The sequence below is a fragment of the Archocentrus centrarchus genome, chromosome 20 (assembly GCF_007364275.1).
Source record: "Archocentrus centrarchus isolate MPI-CPG fArcCen1 chromosome 20, fArcCen1, whole genome shotgun sequence".
Taxonomy (NCBI): Eukaryota; Metazoa; Chordata; class Actinopteri; order Cichliformes; family Cichlidae; genus Archocentrus; species Archocentrus centrarchus.
The window spans coordinates 29011131-29033070 of NC_044365.1; the positions used below are offsets into that span (position 1 = coordinate 29011131).

At 39.8% G+C, this 21940-nt stretch overlaps 3 protein-coding genes across 5 annotated transcripts; all 3 read left to right on the forward strand.

Moving 5' to 3' along the window:
• Positions 1-989: 989 nt before the first annotated feature.
• Positions 990-11050, forward strand: armc3 (armadillo repeat containing 3). Of its 3 annotated transcripts, none has more exons than XM_030756792.1 (19): positions 990-1097; positions 1294-1349; positions 2293-2410; positions 2654-2779; positions 3008-3076; positions 3232-3407; positions 3956-4150; positions 4279-4462; positions 4582-4734; positions 4822-4930; positions 5289-5538; positions 5725-5861; positions 7791-7851; positions 8080-8183; positions 9410-9493; positions 9684-9767; positions 9935-10099; positions 10380-10542; positions 10696-11050. In XM_030756792.1, the coding sequence occupies exons 2-19, from the start codon at positions 1302-1304 to the stop codon at positions 10900-10902; spliced, it is 2433 nt and encodes an 810-aa protein (XP_030612652.1). In that variant the 5' UTR covers positions 990-1097; positions 1294-1301; the 3' UTR covers positions 10903-11050. The 3 variants fall into 3 exon arrangements, with proteins under 3 accessions (XP_030612652.1, XP_030612650.1, XP_030612651.1); XM_030756790.1 differs by having other exon boundaries at positions 7683-7851; positions 10696-11047; XM_030756791.1 differs by lacking the exon at positions 3008-3076 and having other exon boundaries at positions 7683-7851; positions 10696-11049.
• A 4185-nt stretch (positions 11051-15235) lies between these two features.
• Positions 15236-17563, forward strand: msrb2 (methionine sulfoxide reductase B2). Its single transcript, XM_030757008.1, has 5 exons — positions 15236-15474; positions 15848-15945; positions 16353-16429; positions 16613-16760; positions 16916-17563. The coding sequence occupies exons 1-5, from the start codon at positions 15360-15362 to the stop codon at positions 17048-17050; spliced, it is 573 nt and encodes a 190-aa protein (XP_030612868.1). The 5' UTR covers positions 15236-15359; the 3' UTR covers positions 17051-17563.
• A 137-nt stretch (positions 17564-17700) lies between these two features.
• Positions 17701-21622, forward strand: c8g (complement component 8, gamma polypeptide). Its single transcript, XM_030757234.1, has 7 exons — positions 17701-18054; positions 18927-19072; positions 19630-19703; positions 19780-19887; positions 20032-20136; positions 20311-20346; positions 21463-21622. Exons 1-7 carry the CDS (start codon positions 17875-17877, stop codon positions 21480-21482), a joined length of 669 nt encoding a protein of 222 aa, XP_030613094.1. The 5' UTR covers positions 17701-17874; the 3' UTR covers positions 21483-21622.
• The last annotated feature ends 318 nt before the right edge of the window (positions 21623-21940 follow it).

Sequence of the window (21940 nt, forward strand, 5' to 3'; positions counted from 1 at the left end):
TCTCTAAAAGCAGGAGGCTTCAATGTGCTGATGCGGTATGGAGTTCATTTGTTTTATGACTCACCCTTCACAGCACATTTTTTTTAAAACACTGACTGATCTTTATTCATATTGAATTAATAATTGATTTTTATAAATCTAAAAACAAAATCTCAGTAGTTTTCACTGGTAAACTATACAGTGTCATCTGAAAACAGCACAAAACCTCTAGTTGTCTGGTTCATTCCTGCATAAACAATGCAAGTTGTGTTTCCAACAAATAAAATAACAAACATACATCAAACTGCTAGTGACACATTTGCTGCAATGGCACAATGATGACTTTGGTCTAAATTAAATATTAGGTACTGTGACCAATCCATCCATCCATCCATTCTCCTCCGTAATCCTGTTCAGGGTCGCGGGTGTGTGTGTGTGTGTGTGTGTGTGTGTGTGTGTGTGTGTGTGTGTGTGTGTGTGGCTGGAGCCTATCCCAGCTGTCATAGGGCGAGAGGCAGGGTACACCGTTTTCTGGGACCAATCCACCATGGTAAAAGTAACAGAAAAATACCTGCTGTAAATGTTTATATTTTTATATATACTGTGCCTACTGGCTATACAGGACAGGCTCGCACTCCTTCAGCAGACCCCACACTCACTCAACACGTGTCCGCTTCATTGTTACGCAGGATTTATTCTACCTGTTTCTGCAAATGTGCGTGGAATGCCAAAAGCACTCAAAGAACATAACTAATGCCAGCCATGGTATTGCCTTTTTTTTGCCCGTTAATCTCAACATTTCCTTGTAGGACTATATTTTACTGTGTGCGTGTGTTTTGTGAATAATAACCACAGAATATATTTTTGTTCCAAGTCTTGAACACATAAATACATTCTAATTTTTTCCGAAATAACCCGCTAATACTGTACGAGTCATAACTTTAGTAACAGGTTCAAATTAAGATTATTTAGACCATTATTTAGTTCAACGTGGCACCCGTTGCCTGGCAACGTTGTGTCAACCCCCATTTCCAAAACACAGCACAGTGCGGTTATTGTGTGGTTGTGCCTGTTGAAAATCTCGAAAACTAAGTTGCCCCTTACTTTGAAAAGAAAAGGTATGTCATGGTGAATTTTGGAGCGGGTAATTGAAAGCTTGTTATATGCCTGTGGTGTAAGCGTAACCTGCGGACAGCGTTACCGAGTAGTAGCATAGCAGCATAAGTTGCTAGCTTTATGGCTTTATCACAGAGTTGAGTGCATTGAACCGCTATTGAACGGCTGTCTCATCAATATTACGCTGTTTCTCTTTAGGCCTTAATATGGGAAAGAAGACGAGGAATGAGAGGGAAACTCCAAGCAAGGAAACGGTGGGAGACGAATGTTTCTTGACCTGTTGATAGAACTTAACTGACGCGTTTCTGAACCTTTGACGGGGTTTATATTTCATGTCCATTGTAGCACATCCATAGCCTGAACGTAGCTTACTGAACATCCCGGGCAGATATCAATAATAATCAGCTGTCATTTTAATAACATTTCGACTTGATTCAGTGGGCTCGGCACTAAAGATCATTAAGATTGATACATATATATTAATCTTAAATATACAGAATCAGTGGTTCCCAAATGATATGACTTGAAAGCAGGGATTTGTGTCACCAGATTCTTGCTTATTATTGTAACTGTTATTGTAACAGAAAGTAATGAATGAAATTTTAATTTACTATATTAGTACACATCAAATGCTCTGTTTAACACATCAAAAAGGACAGACTAATAGGGGGACATTTGTGAGGAGGTAAAAGTGATCACTTTCATGTGTAGAGAAACATCCCCTAGCCCAGGGGGTCATTTGTTGGGAGGTGTAAACTAGTGCTAGAAAGAAAGCTAAACGGCAGTGTGAAACCCAAAGAAAAAAAAAAAGTAGATATCACACTCAAAAGTGCCTCCATCTGCCTTTACAATCAAAAATGTCCTTGACTTCATTCCAGATGGCAAAAAAAAGAGAGGCGATTTTCTGCATACAAGAATACATGCATACGTTGAAATTTTGACTTGCCCTTTTGGTATGCCTTGACCATAAAAGGTTTGAAAACTGTGTCAGGAAATCATATGAATGCATGTATGTGTCCTCAGGTTGCTGCATGTTGATACGTGCTGGGCATCAAGATACGTCCTGTGTCATGCTCCTCTGAAAGTCGAAAAATATAGAGCTAAACTTATACACGGTCCATGTTTCAGTTAATTTTTTTTTTTATTATTATTTTTTTACATGTTGCCAACACTCCTTCTCCCTGCTGACTCTCACAGTTTGAGCCACTACCCCTTGAGAGCAAAACCCCAGCAACAGTAGTGCTGCTGTTGAACTCCCCAGAGGAGGAGATTCTAGTCAAAGCCTGTGAAACGATCCACACATTTGCAGAGAAAGGTACAGTGGAGTACCCACCTGCTAACATTTTCAAATATTATTATTATTTCTGTTGGTAACTGTGTAGCTGAATAGCACAACATCTTATACCATTTTAGCTTCCAGAGTGAGTTTTGCTCATCATATACTCTTTTATATGCATTTTTTTTTTTTTTTAATCATGAAATTGAAGTGTTTGCCTTCACTTCATCACCATCGGGAACATGTCTAATTTTCCTATTCACTGTCTCCCCCTGTTGTTAGGAGATGAGAACAAGGTTTCTCTGCTGGGACTTGGAGCATTAGCACCTCTCTGCCAACTCATTGCTCACAACAACAAGCTGGTCAGACGCAACGCCTTCATGGCCTTAGGCAGCATGGCTACAAACGGTACGTCAGACCAATTACATCATCTATGCAGATTTGACTGCAGTGTACTTGGTGGCTTACAAGCTTATGCAACAATCTTGATACGACAATTGACACTATAGTGTACTGACCATCTATGCATTTGTCTGGAATGTGCATCAATTCATTCCACTGATGTCAGATTCCCTGTTGGGTGGGCTGATAGCCTCACTGGATAACTGAGTAGTGTCTCTCGATTTGATCTGAAAGGTGATGTAAAGACTGCTTTGAAAAAATCTGATGCCATTCCATCAATTATTGAAAAACTGTCACTTGAAGGTGAGTAACTGTTTTTGCAAGATCAAGATATATTTGGATATAAGTTGCATACATCCAAAAATAGAGCACACGTGTCTGCTCATGGCAATAGGCAGTATTTGTGTGTTTAATCTTTATTCATTTCTGTTTCTTTTTATATGTCACTTCTGTTCAAGATGATACAGTTGTCCATGAGTTTGCAACACTGTGCCTGGCCTCTCTGTCAGAGGATTTCGTCTGTAAGGCCCAGATCTTTGACAACCAGGGCCTGCCAACTCTAATTCGGCTATTGTCTAGTTCAGACCCAGATGTCAAGAAGAACTCACTAGAGACCATCTCCAACCTAGTTCAGGTGACCCAAAGTTATAAGTATTTCCACTAACAAATTAAAGTTAAATTTAATAGTATGTCAAAAGATGCTAAAGCTGTTTTCACACATGTACCCAACCTCTGAACGTTTCTAGATATAACCTCACAGAAGTGCATGTGACAATGCACATGTTCAGTGCTGTAAAATGTATTTAACCTTCCAGTTCCCCAGTGCAAAGTCCTTATGACATCCAGTTGCGTCAATGTGAGAATAGCTCAGGTAATAGTCTGGTAAATTCATATTGGTTGCACTGTGTTCTGCCTCCTGGCTGCACTACTAAGGCAGCACTGTTGCCAAACCTTAAGTATTTCTAGTAATGAGAATGCAGCTCATGGAAAGCGCCTCCTGCTGCATGCTACAGTATGTGTGAGAAAGAACAACTTCACACAGCATCCCGATCTATTTCTCCCAACATTTACAGATTTCATGTGTGAAAACAGCTTCATATGTGCTCTTAAGATTGCTGAAAAACAGATGCTCTCTAAATTCTTGTGAACATTTGCAACCTCTGTTGTTTTGTCCTCATGAAGGACTACCCAAGCCGCCAGGCGGTACACAAATTAGGAGGAATCCCTCCACTTCTGGAGCTGTTAAATTCGGAATTCCCTGTCATTCAGCATTTGGCTTTAAAGACGCTGCAAAATGTCACAACTGATAGAGATGCGAGAAAAACCTTCAGGGAGAATAAGGGATTTGAGAAGCTTATGGATATCCTTAATAAAATGGTAGGTATATGGCTCAGGTGGCACACTCTAATATTTCTTTATTCTGCTGGTCAGTGTTAATTTAAAATAATAAAGAATCATGTGTCCTCTACATCCTCTGGACCTATCTGTCTTTTGATTTCTCACAGAACTTCAGTGATCTACACGCTGAGGCTTTACATGTACTGGCTAACTGTTTGAGTGACAGTGAAAGTGTCCAACTAATTCACAGGAGTGGAGGACTGACCAGGTTGATGGAATTTGTCCTCACCCAGAGAAGACCTGAAATCCAGTCAAGCATTATTAAATGCATCACCAGGGTGGCTCAGAGCTGTAAGGACAGACAATGATTAGAGATAACAAGTTTCTTTAAACTTTCCCACATAATTTACTCATTTTCGCTCATACTGATATGTGTGTGCATGTGTGCGGGTGCATGCCTGTGTGTCTAGCTGAGAGTTGCAAAGTGCTTCACGAGCAGGATGTGGAGAAGGTTCTGGTTGAGCTTCTGTCTGTGGAGGACATCGGCGTGAAAACATCTGCCTGTCAGGCTGTGGCCGCCCTGAGCTTCCACGTAGACAGTAAAGGTCGCTTCGGAGACCTGGGTACATATACACGTACCTTCTTCGAGCCACTCTGAGATTAGGCGCAGTCACCACAACAAAGTCATAATGAGCTGGATTGTGTTTTAGGTTGTATCCGTGTCCTGGTTAAGCTGCTGAGCAGCGAGCATTTGGCACTGAGAGAGGCAGCAACCCAGGCCCTGTCCAGCCTCACACATAACGACAAGCTAAATGCTTCGTGAGTGACACAACCTTGATCTCCTACTTACACTTCATCATTTTAAAAGTGTGTGTCCTACTTTGATTTATTGCCAAATTTGTAAAGAATACAGTATGTATTCTTGAGAAAATGAATGACACATTAGAGACATGATTTAATCTATCACCTGTCATCTAATGGTTCTCTCCTTTCCCTTCCTTTCGCCACCCTGTCTACATTTTTATTGTCCAGATCAGTCTTCCCTGAACCTTCCAACTACACATTGTATGCTTGGACATAGTCTGTTTTGAACAGAAATAGATTTGCAAGACCGTACTAATTGTCAACTGTCTAAGTTTTCAGTAGACCTGCTATCCCTTTTTATGGTATCTTCCAGTGAAGTGTGTGAGGCAGGTGGCCTTGAGTTCCTTATCCCGCAGCTGCATCAAAGCTGTCCAAAGACAGTTGCCAGTTCTGCTGCCACACTTCTCAACATGGCTGAACAGGAGGACATCCGCCGTAAGATCTTGTCACATGGAGCCATACAGGCTCTGGTGGAACCCTTGAAATCTACAAATACACAAGTCCTGGTAAACACTGCACGTTGCCTGGCGGTGCTGGCCTGTGGTGAAGAAGCCAGAGCAGAGGTTGGTGTTTTTGTGACCTCAGAATGCTGGCTAGTTCTCATGTTAGCTAATAATAAAGAATATTTATTGTTTTTCATTATTGCTGTAAACTTTACTCATAACAGCAAAATTGCTGTAAATGGCAGTTGATTATACATTGTGTTACATTTTAAATGCTTTCCCTAAATAACTAAAACTCATCCCAAGCTATTAAGTGCTGGAGGCCTTGAGTTTCTGGTCAAACTGCTCCGGTCTCAATACAAGGACGTGCTGCACAGTGCATGCTTGGCAGTGAATGTCTGTGCCAGTGATGAGCCCACTGCTGTGGAGATGTGCAAATATGGGTAAGACAGGTGACATATAACAGTGCCATTAGAGCATGACTGATGTGTCACCAAATTCAGTACTGGTAATGTATTGAAAATAAATGCTAAGGAGTCTGTTTAGATAATGTTGTGTAATTCCCTAAATAACCAGCAGATGGCAGTACAGGACAGCATTACATGTTATTACGTATTCTTTTGTTCATTTGTCCATTTTTATACACTGCTCAGAAAAAAACTTATCAGAGTATTGTACCAAGTCATTTAAGCCTGGGATGTTGATCAGGTCAGTTAAGTAGCAGAGGGGGTTGTTTATGTCTATCAGCTGCTTTGGTGTTAATGAAATCAACAAGAGGGGCACTAGAAGGGCAACCATGAGACAACCTTCAACACAGGGATGTTTTATAGGTGGAGGCCACTGACATTTTTTCCCTGCTCACCTTTTCAGACTGTTTATTTTTTTCATTAGTTTTGCATTTGGCTAGGGTCAGTGTCACTACTGCTAGCATGAGATGATCCTTGGACCCTACAGAGGTTGCACAGCTAGTCCAACTCCTCCATGCTAGCACTTCAATACATGCCACTGCCAGAAGGTTTGCTGTGTCTCCCAGCACAGTGTCAAGAGCATGGAGGAGATTCCAGGAGACAGACAGTTACTCTAGGAGAGCTGTGTAGAAGTTCTTTAACCTATAAGCAGGACTGGCATCTGCTCCTTTGTGCAAGGAGGAATAGGATGAGCACTGCCAGAGTCCTACAAAATGACCTCCAGCAGCTACTGGTGTGAATGTTGCTGACCAAACAATCAGAAACAGACTTCATGAGGGTGGCCTGAGGGCCTAATGTCCTCTAGTGGGCCCAGTGCTCACTGCACCGTGGAGCCTGATTGGCATTTGCCATAGAATATCAGAATGATCAGATCCATGATTGTTGCCCTGTGCTTTTCACAGATCAGAGTAGGTTCACCCTGATTGCATGTGACAGACATGAAAGGGTCTGGAGAAACTGTGGTGAACATTATTCTGCCTGTAACACCGTTCAGCATGACCTGTTTGGTGCTGGGCCAGTGATGGTCTGGGAAGGCATATCCATGGAGGGATGCACAGACCTCTACAGGGTAGACAATGGCCCCCTTAGGCATCAGGATGAAATTCTTGGACCCATTGTCTGACCCTGCACTGATGCAGTGGGTCCTGGGTTATTCCTGGTGCATAACAGTGCCCGGCCTTATGTGGCAAGAATATGGAGGCAGTTTCTGTAGGATGAAGGAATTGATACCACTGATCTTATACTGATACTCACCTGACCACAATCCAATAGAACACCTCTGGGACATTATATTTTGGTCCATCTGATGCCACCAGATTGCACCTAAGACTGTCCAAGAGCTCAGTGGTGCCCTGGTCCAGATCTGGCAAGAGATCCTGCAGGACACCATCCGTTCTCTCATTAGGTGCGTGCCCCAACATGCTCAGGCATTCATACAAGGGCCGTACTGACTACTGAGTACCACTTTGAGTCACTGCAATGAAATGATGGCAAAATGGACTAACCTGCCACATGATTCTTTTTACTATGATTTTCTGAATGTCTTTGAATTCAGCCCTATGTAGGTTGATAATTTTAATTTCCATCAAACAATGTGGAATTATTTTGTTCCTAACACATTACCCAGTCCGCATCAGTTTAGGTATCCAGCATGATTTTTTTTTACCATTTTTTCCCAAAGTGTTCCCTTAATTTTTTTGAGCAGTATATTTATCAGTAATGACTGAATATGTTTCGTTTCTTTTTCTTTTTTTTTTTTTGTTTCATCTGTGTTTGTTGTTTCTGTTTGTGTCTCAGAGCCCTGGAAATACTTCAGGAAATCAACCAGTCAAAGACTCATAGGAACAGTTTCAGCGAGCTGGCCATGAACAGCCTACTTAACTCCAATTTGTCTTTTAAATACAGCCTGACAGGTTATTTGGCCTCCACTGACATTATTACCTGCGGCTTCTACGATGCTGGAAAGGTATGCTGTCAGAAGTCTTTTCGTGAATGTGACCGAAAGCAGAAAAAAGTCAGTTGTCACAACTTTACGTGTTATTTTGGAACTTTTACTTGCTAAAATATAATTTTCTTTTGCAGTCTTAACAACATAGCATTAGTTTTTATTGTTTTGCTCAGTCTTTCACAAGAATATCACATGAATTTTCACAGTCAACATTTAAGCTATTGCGGCTCTGGTGCTTTCTCTCAGGCTCGTCCCGGTCAGAGGATGCTGACTTTAGAGGAACTGTCCAACCAACCGGTTAACCAGTGGCAAGCCGTTATTTTCGTCAACACAGCAACAGTATCGCCAGAGTATGAATACAATATTACAGCATGTTTTGATAGTTTAAAAGGAGAATTTGTCTAAAATATAAACTACATTTCTTTATGGTTTATGCTTAAAGGAAACAGGTTGATCTAAGAAGCATGCATTAGTTTGCTTCATTATTATATTTTTAAGTTTGTATAGATGTTTGAGAGACAAATGTAAAATATACTGTATATAATAGCCCTCAGATAGTTACAATTGACTCTACCAACCTACCAAAAGTAAACTAACCAGAACAATCACAGAAATTGACTGGGACCATCAGGTTCCTGCACTACAAATCACAACTTGTTGTTTGTTTAAAAAAATTTATTGGGGCTGTTAGATTACAATCACCCTCCCCTTCACTGCTCCAATCCTGTGCTCTATTCTTCCTTCATTCCCTTTCCCCCCTGCTCTCCCCCTTTGCCTGTAGCATAATTAGTGTGGCTTTACAGGATAAGCAATCCCCCTTTGGGACGGATACACACTCAAAGAGCTTTTTGTGATTCAAATAATGGACTTCTAAACTTGCACCCAAAATCACAAATGTGCACAACCACGAAGAGACACATAACACACATGCATGTTCAGTGAACCACATAAAGCATGCACGCAGTGAAAAAAACACATCGTGGGTGTTTAAGGCTGTATATGCATGCACTGACAAATGCTTTCAGCATTTTGTTGAATTAACTTTGCAAAAGAGAGCAGTGCCCCCTCAGGGTACCTCTGTTTCACCCCATTTCAGCTAAGCTCACCCCTTCCAGCCACCCATTCTACCAGCATGAATTTACATGCAAACACTTCAAGCATTCTTAAGCAGTGTGTTATGTAATCGATTGCTGGTCTCATCCATAGCTTTTGCATGACCCAAATTTTCAAAGCAAAAGACCTCTTTTTAGATTTTTGTCCAAAACCCTTTTGGCCACATGTGCTACATGCATATTCTCCTTTGTGTATAGTATCCAAATATTTTAGAGACAAGAACACTAGAAAACACTGACATTTCAAGAAAATATTAAAAGATGCTGCATTTCGCGATATATGAAAAAAACCCTCATCTTCCATAGTGATTACGATTAAATAAGTATAGAATAAGTATAAAGTATTTAGAATATGCACTCTTCTTATATGAAATGCATAAGTATAAATAAGTAAATATACACAAATGTATAAAACACAGTGCCGTGTTGATATAAACCATTTTATTGATATCTTTCGTTGGTAGAGAGGCAGTAGATGTGCCAGAAGAGACACAGAGCAAGCCAGCAGAATCAGACAGCAGAATCAAAGGAGACCGTAAGACACCAAAGTGAGTGTGTTTGTTAATTTGGAGGCTGAGCATAAAGCAGTCCCACTAACTCAGGGTGTTGTGCAGACAAAAGCATTTTTTGGCCAAAACCCTTTTGACCACATGTATTATTATTATTATTAATAATAAATTTATGTGTTCAAATGCATTTTATGCATCTTCATATAAACCATTTTATTGATGGTGGTAGAGAGGCAGTAGATGTGCCAGAAGAGCCTCAGAAGAAGCCATCCGAATCAGACAGCAGAATCAACGGCGAGCGCAAGACGCCAAAGTGAGTGTGTTTGTTAATGTGGAGGCTGAGCATAAAGCAGTACCGCTAACATTGCTCACACAATGTGAAATCCATGAAAGAGGTGGAATTTGAAGTAGTGATTTTTCTTGTCTATTGTTAAGATGCTCGCTCAGATTTACTTTCCAATTTGCTGTCTCTCTGTACAGGAAGAAGAAGGAAGAGAAACAGAAAGATCATGTCCAGCCTGAGTCTCCTGCAGAGAAACCAGGAGGCATGATGGAGGATGTCTCCTTGCAGATTCTTGTAAAAAATGCTAAAAAATGCATCCTTCCACTGAACGATGAACAAAAGCAGTATGAAGACTTAGCCAGGTAACAAGTTGATGCAGAAATTGGCATGCAAAGAGAGAGCGATGCAACTTATCAGCAGTCATTGTTTTTTTTGTTAAAAGTCATGGAAACAGATTGCACACCAACTCTTAAGATGTCAGCAGAGTTGACTAAAAATGACCCCAGTGGCATGTGATGCAGACACTCCACTAACACAAAAGAAATACAATGCCCTGACAGTTTAGGGAAAACAAAGACTTTATTTTGAAGGTGTCTACATTTTGAATTTTTTGTCAGGGGTGTGTGTTGTTCCTTATTTCAGGCTGGTGAGCGATGCCATGGGGGGAGCAGTGGAGATGGAAAAGATGCATGAATTTTCATGGATTCTGCACCTCAGTGAGCTCAAGATTCAGCTTAAGTCTAATGTTATTCCCATTGGTTTAATCAGAAAAGGAATCTACCGTCATAGGGCCCTCCTGTTCAAGGTACGAGTTATTTAGCTACCACACGGCATCATCAGCTGTCCGCTTCCTCTGCACCTATTTTTTTTTTTACATGTTTTGACATCCTACTTCTCCATAATATTTGCTTTTTCAGTTATCATTAGCAGTCTAACGTTCTTGTATCTCCTCTTTCAGTCGCTGGCAGATTGCATTGGACTGAGTTGCACACTTGTTAGGGGAGACTACAATCGGACTTGGAATGAAGTTCTTCTCTTCAGTAGGAATCCCTCCAACAAGCTGCACTCTTCACAGCCTTGTCGCTATATAGTTGACCTTATGCACCAGCCTGGAAACCTATTGCCAGTCAATAGCCCTGCTGCAGTGCAATACCAAACTATATGAAGCAATCCTTTAGTGTATAAATACCACAGAGACATTTTGTCTAATGTGCATTGTATACACAGGATAATTGATTTGTACATAATGTATGTTTATGAGTATATGATGTGTGCATGCAGACCTGTGTGTAATCATATAATACATTATTACTCACATCATGAGTTGACTATTTTTCTGCATATGCACAAGCCAGAATGGAAAAATCTTGTCTAATATAGGGTTTCTTTAGTAAACACAGTGATTCAACCTTTGTACTTTAGCACAGGTGTAGAAACGTCAGATGTGGTGAAACAGTGCCTTTACTATTGAGAAACTATGCTGACACGCAAGCTGCAGTTGTTTAGAAAGTTGAAAATATCTCCCACTCCTTTACAGCACCACGACCAGCCTGAAGCTTTGGATCCATGTTTCCCTGTTGTTTATGCCAAACTCTGACCCTACCAGCAGAATGTCACAGTAGAAATTGAGACTCACCAGACATGGGCAGCATGTTTCCAGTCTTTTGTTGTCCAATTTTGGTGAGCCCGTGTGAACTGTAGTCTTACATTCCTGCTCTTAGCTGACAGGCATGGCACCCAGTGTGGTTATCTGGTGCTGTAGCCCATCTGCTCCAGGGTTTGAAGTATTTTGCATTCAGAGATGCTTTTCTACATACATTGGTTGTAATTAGTAGTTATTTTAGTTGCTGTCGCCTTCCTATCAGCTCAAAGCAGTCCTCTTGCATCAACAAGGTATTATCGGCCAGAGAACTGCCGCTCACTGGATATTTCCTCTTTTGTGGATCATTCTCTGACACTAAAGATGGCTGTATAGAAAAATCCCAGTAGATCAACAGTTTCTGGAATACCCAGACAGCCCGTCTGTCTCCAACAGACATGTCACGTTTAAAGTCACTTAAATCATGTTTCTTCCCCATTTTAATGCTCAGCATGTTGTTTTGATCATGTCTACATGTCTAAATGCATTGAGTAGCTGGATGATTAGATTTTTGTTTTAAGGAACAGTTAAACAGGTGTAATAATAATAATAATAATAATAATACAGTTTATTTGTATAGCGCTCATCAAAACCAGTGTTACAAAGGGCTTCCCATAAACAAAAAAAAAAATAATAAACAAAAAAAAAATAAAAAAAAAAAAAAAAAACACCTAACAAAATAAAAAAAAAAAAAATTAATAATAATAAAATCAGTTTTCATTTCCATCAAATGATGTGGCATCCTTTTATTTGCAACACTTTACCCAGTATTTATAGATATCCAGCATGATTTTTTCCCATTGAGATCTGATGTGTTTTCAAAGTGTTGCTTTAATTTTTTTGAGCAGTTATATAGTTGAACAATGTAGAAAGCATACACTGAGAGGCACAAACAAGTGGGTGGAACATCTGTGCCGCATATGGACTACAAGTCCCCAATTCCCAGTGGGAGACACCACCAAAGGTCATTGAGAACAACAGGACTGAGGTCCTGTGGGACTTTGTGTTCCAGACAGACAAGCAGCTGCTGGCCAACCAACCAGGCATAGCGGTGGATGATAAGGAGCAGAAGACCACAGTTGTGATAGATGCGGCAGTCCCAGCGGACAGCAACATCAGGAAGAAGGAATACAAGAAAACATGAAGTACCAGGGACTGAAAGAACAGCTGCTGTAGATTCCAGGCACAACATCAGAGGTCTCTGTCCAGAAGCATGCAGTCCTAGGAACAGCTAACCATCAAACTCCCAGGCCTTTGGTAGAGGACCCCCCCCGCCCAGGGGGTGAGAGGGCAATTATATATATATCAGTCAGTCAGTCAGTCAGTCAGAATACTTTATTGATCCCAAAGGGAAATTACTACTGTTACAGCTGCAACCGTTTCATTTAAACGAGTAAACCTAAAACACAATAACATACACTAAAGGCATAAAAGTATAAAGACTAAAGAGATATTTTGACTATATACACATCTAAATCTATACACATATGAAAATTGTGAGTGCAAAAATTTTTAAATAGGTGTCATTATATATATATGCACAGTCCTTTATATATATATAAAGTATATATATATGTATATGTATATGTATATATATATATATATATATATATATATATACACCTACTTTGTACAATAGATTGGCAAATAACTAATATTGGCTAATTGCCAGTCTATTGGTATTGGCCAATGTGAAAACATTGCACAAAGGGCGCTGCAAGTTCCCTGTTGGCAGCACACCTGTTTGGAAAGCTACAAACACAATAACCAGCTGATTAGAGCACAGTTTGGCAGAGCATACAGGAGCAGCTTAAATAAATAACTACAAATAACACACACACACAGATATATATATATATATATATATATATATCATGTCTACATATATATATATATATATATATATATATATATATATATATATATATATATATATATATATATATATATATATATATATATATATATACATATATATATATATACATATATATATATATATATATATATATATATATATATATATATATATATATATATATATATATATATATATATATATATATATATATATATATATATATATATATATATATATATATATATATATATATATATATATATATATATATAAATAAGGACACTTATGTTCGAAATAAGGACACTTATGTTCGAATGCTGTTTATAGACTACAGTTCAGCTTTCAACACCGTCATCCCAAGCAGGCTGGTTGAAAAGCTGTTCACCCTCGGAATACCACCCTCCCTCTGCCGCTGGGTCTTGGACTTCCTTACAGACAGACCTCAGGCAGTCAGAGTTGGTACCAGGACATCAGAAACAAAGACAGTGAGCACTGGGACCCCACAAGGCTGTGTGCTCAGTCCTCTCCTGTACACCCTCTTCACCTACGACTGCATCCCCTCCCAAAGCAACACCTCCATCGTCAAGTTTGCTGACGACACCACCGTCATTGGGCTGATTACTGGGGGAGAGGAAGCAGCTTACAGGGAAGAGGTGGCCCAGCTGGTGTCCTGGTGCCAGGAAAATAATCTCTCCTTAAATACAGAGAAGACTAAGGAGATGATTATTGACCCGAGGAAGAGAAGAGACCAGCATGCTCCATTATTCATCAACGGGACTCCGGTGGAGAGAGTGAAGACTTTCAAATTCCTTGGCACCCACATCAGTGAAGACCTCACCTGGACCTACAACACAACACAGACTGTCAAGAAAGCTCAGCAGAGACTCTTCTTCTTAAGGAAACTGAGGAAATTCGGATTATCCCCCAAGCTCCTCAGCAACTTTTACAGATGCACTGTGGAGAGCATCCTGACAAACTCCATCACGGTGTGGTATGGAAACTGCACCAGTCAGGACAGGAAGGCTCTCCAGCGTGTCATCAAAACAGCACAATTCATCTGTGGAGCTGCCTTCCCATCACTACAGGACACTTATAATACCCGGGTAATAAAGAGGGCACACAACATCATCAAGGACCGTACCCACCCACAGCACACACTGTTCACACTCCTGCCGTCTGGCAGACGTTACAGGAGTGTAAAAGCAAGAACAACCAGACTAAAAAACAGTTTCTATCCACAGGCCATCAGGCTACTGAACCACTGACTGATTACCAAACTGTGATTACCTGCCTTTCTTTCATCTGTATATATCTGTATATATTGCACTTGCTTTATTATTTATTTATTTTTATTTTCTACTTTTACTTTCCTAATATACTAGTTCTTAAATTTTATTTTAACTTAGTTGCTTATTTCAATTGTTTGTAAAGCAGTCGCAAGTAAGAATTTCATTGCTCAGCATAACCACAGTGTTTTGCGGTGTACATGACAATAAACTTCTTGAATCTTGAATCTTGAATCTTGAATATATATATATATATATATATATGTATAATTGCCCTCTCACCCCCTGGGGGGGGGGGTCCTCTACCAAAGGCCTGGGAGTTTGATGGTTAGCTGTTCCTAGGACTGCAAGCTTCTGGACAGAGACCTCTGATGTTGTGCCTGGAATCTACAGGCACAACATCTATTTTTTTTTTTTTAGAGAAATCTGATTATTATATTTTGAGTCTCTGAAAGAATTTTTAAAAAAGTGGCTGATATATTGGAAGATCAAATTTTGAAATCACCAAATAATGGTCTCAGTATTAGTCTTAAAAATGGAGTTACAATCGTGTGTTTGATTTTTCCAATTTTCTTTCTTTATTTCTGATAATGTTGTAAAAAAAAAAAAAAGAATCCATAAGCGGCGCTTTATTGCTGGCAATAAAACATGAACTCAATCCACTTTGACCTTTGTAGCTTCAGCTGTGTTTTCTGACCGTGTAACCCTGCTAAACACCCCGGATCAACCGTGGGAGGACCAACCCAAACTCGCCTCGGCGTGAAAAATCCCGATGGAGCAAGTTCCACTGAAAGCTGCACTTGACTTTAGTCGCACTTAACTCCACCGGAGAAAACATGTCTCGTTTCGTCCGCCGTATTTTCGTTGTCGCCTCTCAACGCGCGACAGTCAGATCAGCAAAGTTAGCGAGGAGGATCCCCGTATTAATCCGTCCTGTGTCCACATCTCAAGGTAATGTGAGCGAACTTCTGATTTATGTCAGCACTGCGGGCTGTACTTCAGCTGCAGCTCCCTGCACCTGCACCTGCACCATGATATTCACTATTAGGACTTACACATCTATTTAAAAGAGTATTTTAGAACTTAGGATGTTATCCTTACTTGCTCTCGAAGAATATATTTCCAAGAAACCTAATTGTAACATTTTCTCCGTTTTAATCCAAAGTTTTCAGTCTGTAATTATTGTTATGCGATCAGATTATAAAAGGCACGGGAAACTGTGCCACAAACATGGTTTTAATGATTCACTGTCACAAACAATATGCGTTTTGGTTGAGCTCTAAGTTCATGCATATCTAATATATGTGACCTTTGCTCTATGCAGGTCTGCAGTCCCTCACACGTTACAGTGAGACTACAGACTGGCATAAGAAACTGACCCCAGAACAGTATGTGGTCACCAGAGAGAAAGGAACTGAGGAGGTAGGTCCAGTCTATGAAAACACAACAAAATAAATGTGATGAAATAAATGCCAATGCAGCATTGTGTTAGGAATTAATAAGTGGAAATTTAAACATGCACATAAGCACATCCACGCTTATCTTACTTTCCCAGAGTGGCATACATTATCTCATCAACAACAGCTCATTTCCAGTTGGACTTTGATCAGCACTGTATTGCAAGTACAAACCTTTAGTATGTTATGAATGAAATGCTGCCTGTGCGTTGAAACACATGGACATTTCAGCTTGTTAGAACAGGAGCAAGGACAATTCATTGTATTGCACTCACAAAACCACAGGCTTAAGAATACACAGGTAGTAAAATGAGCTGTATTTTTGCTCCTTACATTGTGTTTTGATGTGTGTGTATTTGTGAATGTTCTCAGCCCTTTAGTGGGATCTACCTGAACCATTTTGAAGTGGGGATGTATCACTGCGTTTGCTGTGATGCTCCACTCTTCAGGTAATACATCTAACCAATAAAGGTGTCTGTACATTGTCTGGAGTGGAGTATAATCTTTCACTAAAACTCTGTAAAATGAGGGCTTACTGGTATTAGAGGATTTTGCACTGTTTGCTCACTTGGGAAAACAAACAAAACAAAAACAGTAGCTGTTTACGAAGATCTTCCTTCCTCTCTTCGTAGCTCTGAGGCTAAGTATGACTCTGGGACAGGCTGGCCAGCATTCAGTGAGGCTCATGGCACATGGGAGGGGGATGAAAGCCACACCACCATCATTCGGCGCCCTGACAACAGCCTGGGCAGTCCTGGGACAGAGGTCCTTTGTAAAAATGTGAGCTGTGTTCAGAAGCCAAAAGAAGTCAAAGCTTAGTTTGCTTAATGTAGTTGTGCTAGTTTAAATAACTTAAAAAAAAAACTTTAAAAAAATGTGTACAATCTGTAACCAATCTGTTGTAGTTTTGACGTGTTTGTGTTGGTGCCATACAGTGCGATGCCCATCTTGGCCACGTGTTTGATGATGGACCGGACCCAACAGGGCAGCGATTCTGCATCAACAGTGTCGCCCTCACGTTTAAACCCAGAGGAAACAACAAACCTGATGAGGATGATGGACTTGTGTAAATCATTAGGAAAAAAAAAATAAGACCAGCTAAATGACCTTCCCGTTTTTGTGTGCTGCAATTTGTGTTGTGGGTTATACTGAAAGTGAATTAAGCCCAGTTTTATGTTGAGAAACAGTGGATATATGCACTGGAGAGAAGTCTACACACAGGACACACAGTAAAGGACAAAAGACGTGTTCTCTTCTAATCGCAAGTGTTTTTACTTTTTACCGCTTTTTGTGTTTGTCTTAACTTTCTAAAGGACGTTAGTCTCAACGTTTAGTTTGGATGATGATGAAAAAAGTGTTTTTAACAGCATTGTTATGTTTACCATGTTTTCATATCTGAAAAATGTCAAAAATATGCTTTGATAAGACCTGTTGTTCTGCAGGATCTCTGTAATGACATTGCTGTGTTTTGGGTTTCCTAGTCTGGAGCCACATGTACGTATTCAGCTGAAGTCTGTGCTGGAAATCATGCAAACATGACCAATCTTATTATTATTTTTTTTTTAATAAATGCACATCTTGAATCTGTGTTTGATGATAATTTATTGTTGCCTCCTGTTGTTCAGACGCACACTCCACAGCACTTTAGCGTGGCCTCATCTCCACCAGGAAGTTAATAATTAACTCAGCAGGCCATCCTCTGGTTCACACTGTTTGTCTCCTGCTCTCTGCTGATCTATATTTTCTGGGTACATGTGTTACAAGTTGAGTAAAGCAGAAGGAGAATAGCTGACAGCAGAAAGAGACCAGGGTGGACAGAAAACCTATAATACAAAAATAAGAGCTAAGCAAACCCATAGAGCAAAAACACAGGTTCTTACCTATCAGCGCTACAATGGTTGGACTATGGCGTTGCACACTGGCAGTGATGTTAACGTGCGTGTACCTCTGGGGTTCTGGTGATGCTGTAGGGGGAGCTAAGAGTCGACCGCGACCCCAAAAACGACCTCCCAAGAAGCCAAAGATCACACCTATTGACCTGACTGAGCCTGCACAGAACATAGACATAGAGAGGGTAAGAAATCAGATAAAACAGCTGAATATTTTCACTACTGTTACTTGGTTTTAGTTCAGGTTGCACTGAGCCTGGGCTAAAGTGATCTTTTCAACCTTCAGTTGAAGACACTGAGATTCATGAATAAGCTGCATTGGCAATAGAAGAACTGTTTCCAAGCAGCTGACGACAACACACTGGATGGTTCTGTGTGCCGTTATCTTACCTTTGAATGCTGAGTTTGATGCTGTTTTTGTCGTTGCTTATAATGTCACAAAATCATATACAAATAAGACTGCAGAGGATTCTGTGGAAACAATGTGAAAGCTGGATAACGGTGGATGAGTCAATACAAGCACAACAGAATAGGCAGAAAATTCTTTTATTGCTTTGAGTAGATCTTAAAAGCTCTTTGCCCCACTGGTCTAACAATGGTGCCAAATTTTTTAGTCCTTATTTTATATATGGAATCAGATTAAAGTCTCCAGAAACTCCTTCCAACTTTCAATCATGCTGTAAGCTTTGATATGGATTACTGTGGGGGCTGGTATTGTAGACAAACTTGCGTAATTGTGTCAATATTGTGTTTGAGGCAATGAGGGAATTTTTCAGTGAACATGAACTGAACAGGGCATTCAAAACAAAAGTATGCACTTTTTAGAGACTTTCAGAAATTTGAGTCCACTGGGATGAGATGAAGCTTATTTCAGAGGCCTAAAAAAAATAAAAATAATCACATAACACAGAAGAAAAACAATTCAAATCCCTAATTACCCTCCTCCCTCTTCCAAGTACTTTGCTATTTTTCATGACCAAGATATTTTGTTTGAGATATTAGGAAATCTTGTTTTTGCCTTTCTCTGTTTGCATAATCCTATTCACATGTGTTCCAGATGTTGGGAAGATGGTACCTGCTTAATTCTGCCTCCAAATGCTCTTATCTGATAAATCACGGGACCAAGGTGGAGCCAACAGTGATGACCATTACTCGTACCCCTACCTCTAATGAAATGCTGTCTGTTAGCACCAAAACAAGGCAGTAAGTACAGCTGTAGCTACTGTATGCACTGGGCTTTTTCAGTATTTTATTATTTGTGTCAGCAGAGGGAGCCAGTCTCTTCAGTCCCTCATGCCACGCTTACAGTTATTCTTCATCTTCTTTGCCATGTGTTTGGTATTATTTATGTTTCTTCAAATACAGGAAGAAGGAAGTAGAACAGTTAAATCCATCAGCTTTTCTGTTCACTATATATGTTTTTTTTTATGTTTTAGGCCAAACTGACCTGGCTGTTGCAAAAAGGTTTGGCAGTACAGTATGCCTCTAAAATGGGGGGGAAAAAAAAAAAGCACAGTGTGGTTTTTGGAGAACATTCTGTGAAAACTTTCATTGTTGTGTGAGTGCTATAAATACTTTTTTGGCCTAAGCAGAGGGAAAACAAATTTTATTGATTAGTTTGTCATGCAATGTTTGAAATGTACAAAGTCTGAGATTTCTCTTCTCTTCTCTTCTCTTCTCTTCTCTTCTCTTCTCTTCTCTTCTCTTCTCTTCTCTTCTCTTCTCTTCTCTTCTCTTCTCTTCTCTTCTCTTCTCCACAGTAATCACCAGTGTTGGGAGATATTACAGGTCTACCATCTAAATCCAGGAACCCCAGGAAGACTGACACTGAAAGGTCAGGTTTTCTTCTTAGTGCCCAGAATAAAGCAGCATCCTTTTATGCACCTTCCTCTCTGTTCTGTTTATACCAGGAGCTCACCCTGAGGACAATATTGAGATAGTGATTGGGGAAACAGACTATGACTCCTATGCAATCATGTACTACCAGAAACGTGGCATGATCACAGTGAAACTCTATGGTAGGTTTCTCAGCCATATACTTCTTATCTTTGTTTGGCACTTTATATTTAACAGCTGGAAGCTCAGTTATAGTTAGGTAAATATACCATCTGTTACAAAGGCTTTGTTTTGTGATGATCTCTTGTTTTGTGCTGTGTATGCAGGCAAGTCTGTAGACAATCTGTCAGAGCCGCTGCTAACCAAGTTTGAAGAGCTTGCTGCAAAACAGAATTTTCAGCGGGCCTACCACTTCCCCTTCCCCACCTACAGTATGTCCAATATAATACTAATAAGATAGAATGCTAATAACAGTATTATTTTTAAAAAAAAAGCCAGCCTATTGAAACCACATGATCACAGCATAGTTTTGCAGACTACTACTCATCATATGTTGCCATACAGCTACTTCCTCAGTGGTGTGTGAATTCATTTTTGCTTTCCAGGTCACTGTGGTGATGTGGATCAGGATCATGTGATCAGTAAGCTAAATGTTTTTTTTGTTGTTGTTTTTTTTTGTAGAAAAAGTATTGACTTCAGTGAAGTATGCTTATAAAACTGACCCCAAACAAATAAAGGGTGATAATTTTCAGACTGACATGAACAAAATGGGTATTTCCCAGCATTTTTCTCCCATATACTGTAACTGTTAGAAGCTTCACTGGTTTAGGGCAATATAATAAATAGTATTAACAGCTTTATTTATGCAATATGTTATGAAATGTACAAGCTATTGGGTTTAAAACATTTTTAATTAAGCCAAAGGCACAAACAAGTATACAAAACACGATGAGGAGAATAATTCAGCTTCCCTTTAGGCAATAACTTGAAGGTTCTTATTTAGTATTTTTAATTTAAATGCTGAACCACAGCTAAAATATTGTGCATATTTAGTTTAAGCTAAAGCTCCAGCCTAGTTTCCTGTAGTATGATTTGATTTGAATAATTAATGAGAATTCTTGAAAAATGGTGCAAAAGCTAAATGGACTTAGTGATGGACAGTCTCCTTTCTCACCATGTAATAACAGCAAAACCATGTAATAACAGCAAAACCATGTAATAACAGCACAACCATGTAATAACAGCAAAACCATGTAATAACAGTGAAAAACTAAACAAAAAACAAAACAAAAACCACAGCCTAAATGTTTTTCAGTCCTAAAAATGTGGTGGGACTTAAGAAGAAGGCTAAAAAAAATTGCTGGAACAAAATAAGCCACATTTTAAAAGTGCAAAATTTTGACTGTGTAGTTTGTATAAAATAGCCATACATATATGGGTGCCTATCCCAGCTGCCATAGACAGATAGAAGAAGTAAGACATAGGAGTAAAGCGTTGCAATTCCAAGAAGAAAACCTACTATTTAATAATAAAAAAAAATGTAATTAAATAACAAGATGACAAAAGTTGCGTCATGGTATTATGTATGACTTGAAAAAAGCAAGCCCTCCCCGACAGTCCTGACATCTGCTCCTGCAGGTTGCGCTCCTGCGGTTAGTTTTTAAAACTTTGTCAACATGTTATCTAACTTCCACTGCCTGCTGAAAAACATCAGCACAGCGTCTATGTAATTTAACCTGACATTCCTTGTTTTACAGATTGTGTTCCCACATGCTGAAGAGGTGGAGCTGAGAGATGATGGAGAGAAAGCTTTCGAGGGAATGAATTAGGCCCCTGACATTGTGAAACTCCACTAAAAGTCCTCAGCCGCACATAAATAAAACGACACAGAGTGAAAACAAGTTGTTTTCAAATGCTTCTAATTGTCCTTGTTTAATTTTGTGGTGAGATGGAAGTGACACATTTTTTTTGTCAGAGTTTTAACTTTCAGAGGGAGTGCATGCTTCTGGTTTGCGCGTGAGGACACAGAAATTGGTGAGGAAGGGTCAGGAATGGAGATAATAAGGTCCAGATGTCAAGGGCCGGAGAGAAGCTGGTTACAAAACGTACCAAATGTGCCTCTTGCCACTTCCCCTCGCTCCACCCAGCACCTCTATGTGTGCCTGTTTGTGTGCATGTGTGAGTGTTGCATAACCAGCTGATAACGAGTCTGTGCTCGTCTGGTCTCCTAACGGG